The following is a 2,511-nucleotide window of genomic DNA, read 5'->3' on the forward strand; positions in this document are numbered from 1 at the left end:
TCAGTGATACATGTGGTGTAAAAAAATTGTTACAAGTAATACTCTTCCATGACAAAAATGTTATTGCAATTAATAAGAACCATTGCTGTAATTTTTAAAGATATAGGATGATGAGAAAAGAGTTATGTTACAAAATATGTATGACTAACAAAATATTTAACAATAAGTTGGAATCAGCTTTATTTTCTAGAAACTTACTCCTTTACTAACTTTAAGGTAACAAAATTTGAGAATACAATTTTGATATTTCTCTTTGCATGCTGTTGCTTTTTTGGAAAATACTAACACTTAAATTTTAGATTAAATCTGTATATTTCAGTTTATAAATTAGAGAAATACAGGGGGTAAACAGAAACAGTGGTTATATGTTTTTTTTATTGAAAATAAATCCTTATTCTTTTAGATTTGTAAAAAAAAAAAAAAAGCAGAAGAATTATAGTTATAAATTACAAACAGGAGTGACTTAAATATTGATATTTTGACAATTTTTATTTGATGCTTTTCTGTGTGTAACTAAAATATGCTGGGGTTGGCATCTGGCAACATAGTCTTGATTCATGGATTAATACTTAAAATATCAGTTATTAATCATATTTATAATTAAACATACAAATACTTTTTTTGTTCTTTTTACCAACCCAGCTTTAGTTTATTTTGATTTAAAAAGATCTTAAGGCATCCATCAATCTTTTAATACTTTTATCTGATGAAAAATTGATTTTCTGACTGTGAAGCTTTTTGTGACATGATGTTGCCCAGAATCTGATTTCAGTGTTTGTTTAAAGTATTGTTTCATTGTGCAAGGTTGAATAGCTTTGACACTCAATAGTTTTGCTTTGCAGTTGATGCCTTAACAATTGTATTTCAATCAACTTTAATTCAGAACCTGAAAATGAATGGAAAATATATGATATTTAGATTCAGTCCTCAAACTAGATTCTTCATATTGACAATAACTATGATATTAGCTTAGGAGAGGTAGTGAGATAGTAAAAACAAAAACAAAAAAATTCATGATCTTAAAGATATCTTGTTTAGGATCTAAATGATGTATCTCCCATCATTCTTTGTTGGTGCAAAGATGTTTTCTCACTAGAAGTAGATCATCTTTTGAACTTCTGAACTTTCAGTTAATGATATCTTCAGAAACAGTCTTCACATTATTTTGTTGCAAAATGTAATCTAAATCTAAGTGAAAAGTTTACATGATTTGAGAAAGAAACCTTAGTAAGTCATTATTCATAAGTCTTTATATTTATCAACAGACTCTGACAAATGGTCAGTTCTAATGAAAACGGAGACAGGTGAGGTTGAAGAATACACCGTTTCTTATCAGAACTTGCTGCCATCCACTCAGTATGAGTTCCGACTCATTGCATACAATAAGTATGGAATCTCATATCCAGCTGTTGCTAATGAGAAGGTGGGTTTTAGATTTCTTCTTTTCATAAATGATAGATGAGAAATATAGTATGATGACCATTAAATATTTTAGGAAAGCTAACTTTTTAAAATATCCTTTTGAATATATTAAGAAAATTGTTCTTCCTTCTTTTTCATAGATTGTGACACCATCAAAACGCTTTTTGGAGTATGGATACTTGCAGCAGCGACCCTTCTACCATCAAACATGGTTTATGGTTACACTGGCTGCAATCTCTGTGGTCTTGATCATCATTGTGATTGCAGCTCTCTGTGTTAAAAGTAAAACTTACAAATACAAACGTAAGTACTCACAACCATGGCATTTTTTAATGAGAATTATCATACACATCATTATGGAGCTATTTTAGATTTCTGTAGATGTTGTATGATGTTCAGTTTAACAGTCGTTTCTCTCTGAGGTGAGGTCTCAACTTCTTAAAAAAAAACATGTAGATACCGTGACTGATGCTTCATAATGATAGGTCTGGTTAGAATTCTCTGACTTGCGACTCCTTATACTTTACTCTTCCACTTGTGTGTCGGTGAGGGCAGAAGCTTTGACGTAGAGTAATGCCATACCTCCTATGCAGCTTCCATAGTTTAATCTATTATATGCTTGTAGTTATCTCTTTTTACTTCTGTTTATTATGTACAGAAGTTGCATGGATATTTAAATGTTAAATGTTATCTTCCTCTAGGGTAAGAAATAGTCACTTTTCTGTTCTTTAATAACCAAACTTTCACCTTTTATGTTAGTAGTAAGTTTTACCTAATAATTTTAAGCTACTTCTTATGTCTAGATTTTTATTATTTTACACTTTTCACATTACTGATCACAGATCACTGTGGTGAAAACATTTACTCTGTTATTTTTTGCATGAATATTAAAGCACACTGTCTTATTCCCAGGTATTGTAGAGGAATTGTTGTCAGCACGTAAGTTTTTAACTACCACAGTTCAGTGTTAAAGCACATTCTGCCACGCATGCTGCATGACTGTTGCAGGCAGCAGCTGTAACCAAGTGTTGCACACCTACACTTCTTGTTTCAGAGTATTTCTTGTTACACATATCGTTGATTCCTTTG

General features: G+C 30.9%; 1 protein-coding gene across 10 annotated transcripts in view; it reads left to right on the top strand.

The window, feature by feature from the left end:
* Positions 1-2,511, top strand: part of LOC119581918 (protein sidekick-like) — a gene marked incomplete at its 5' end in the record, with an annotated part of 27,628 nt that overhangs the window by 22,064 nt on the left and 3,053 nt on the right. For 7 of the 10 annotated variants that reach the window (XM_037930081.1, XM_037930082.1, XM_037930084.1 and 4 more), the window contains 3 exon segments: positions 1,266-1,423; positions 1,563-1,725; positions 2,335-2,361. In XM_037930081.1, the coding sequence (XP_037786009.1) occupies positions 1,266-1,423; positions 1,563-1,725; positions 2,335-2,361 (348 nt within the window). 10 annotated transcript variants of the gene reach the window in all.

The sequence above is a fragment of the Penaeus monodon genome, chromosome 15 (assembly GCF_015228065.2).
Source record: "Penaeus monodon isolate SGIC_2016 chromosome 15, NSTDA_Pmon_1, whole genome shotgun sequence".
Lineage (NCBI taxonomy): Eukaryota > Metazoa > Arthropoda > Malacostraca > Decapoda > Penaeidae > Penaeus > Penaeus monodon.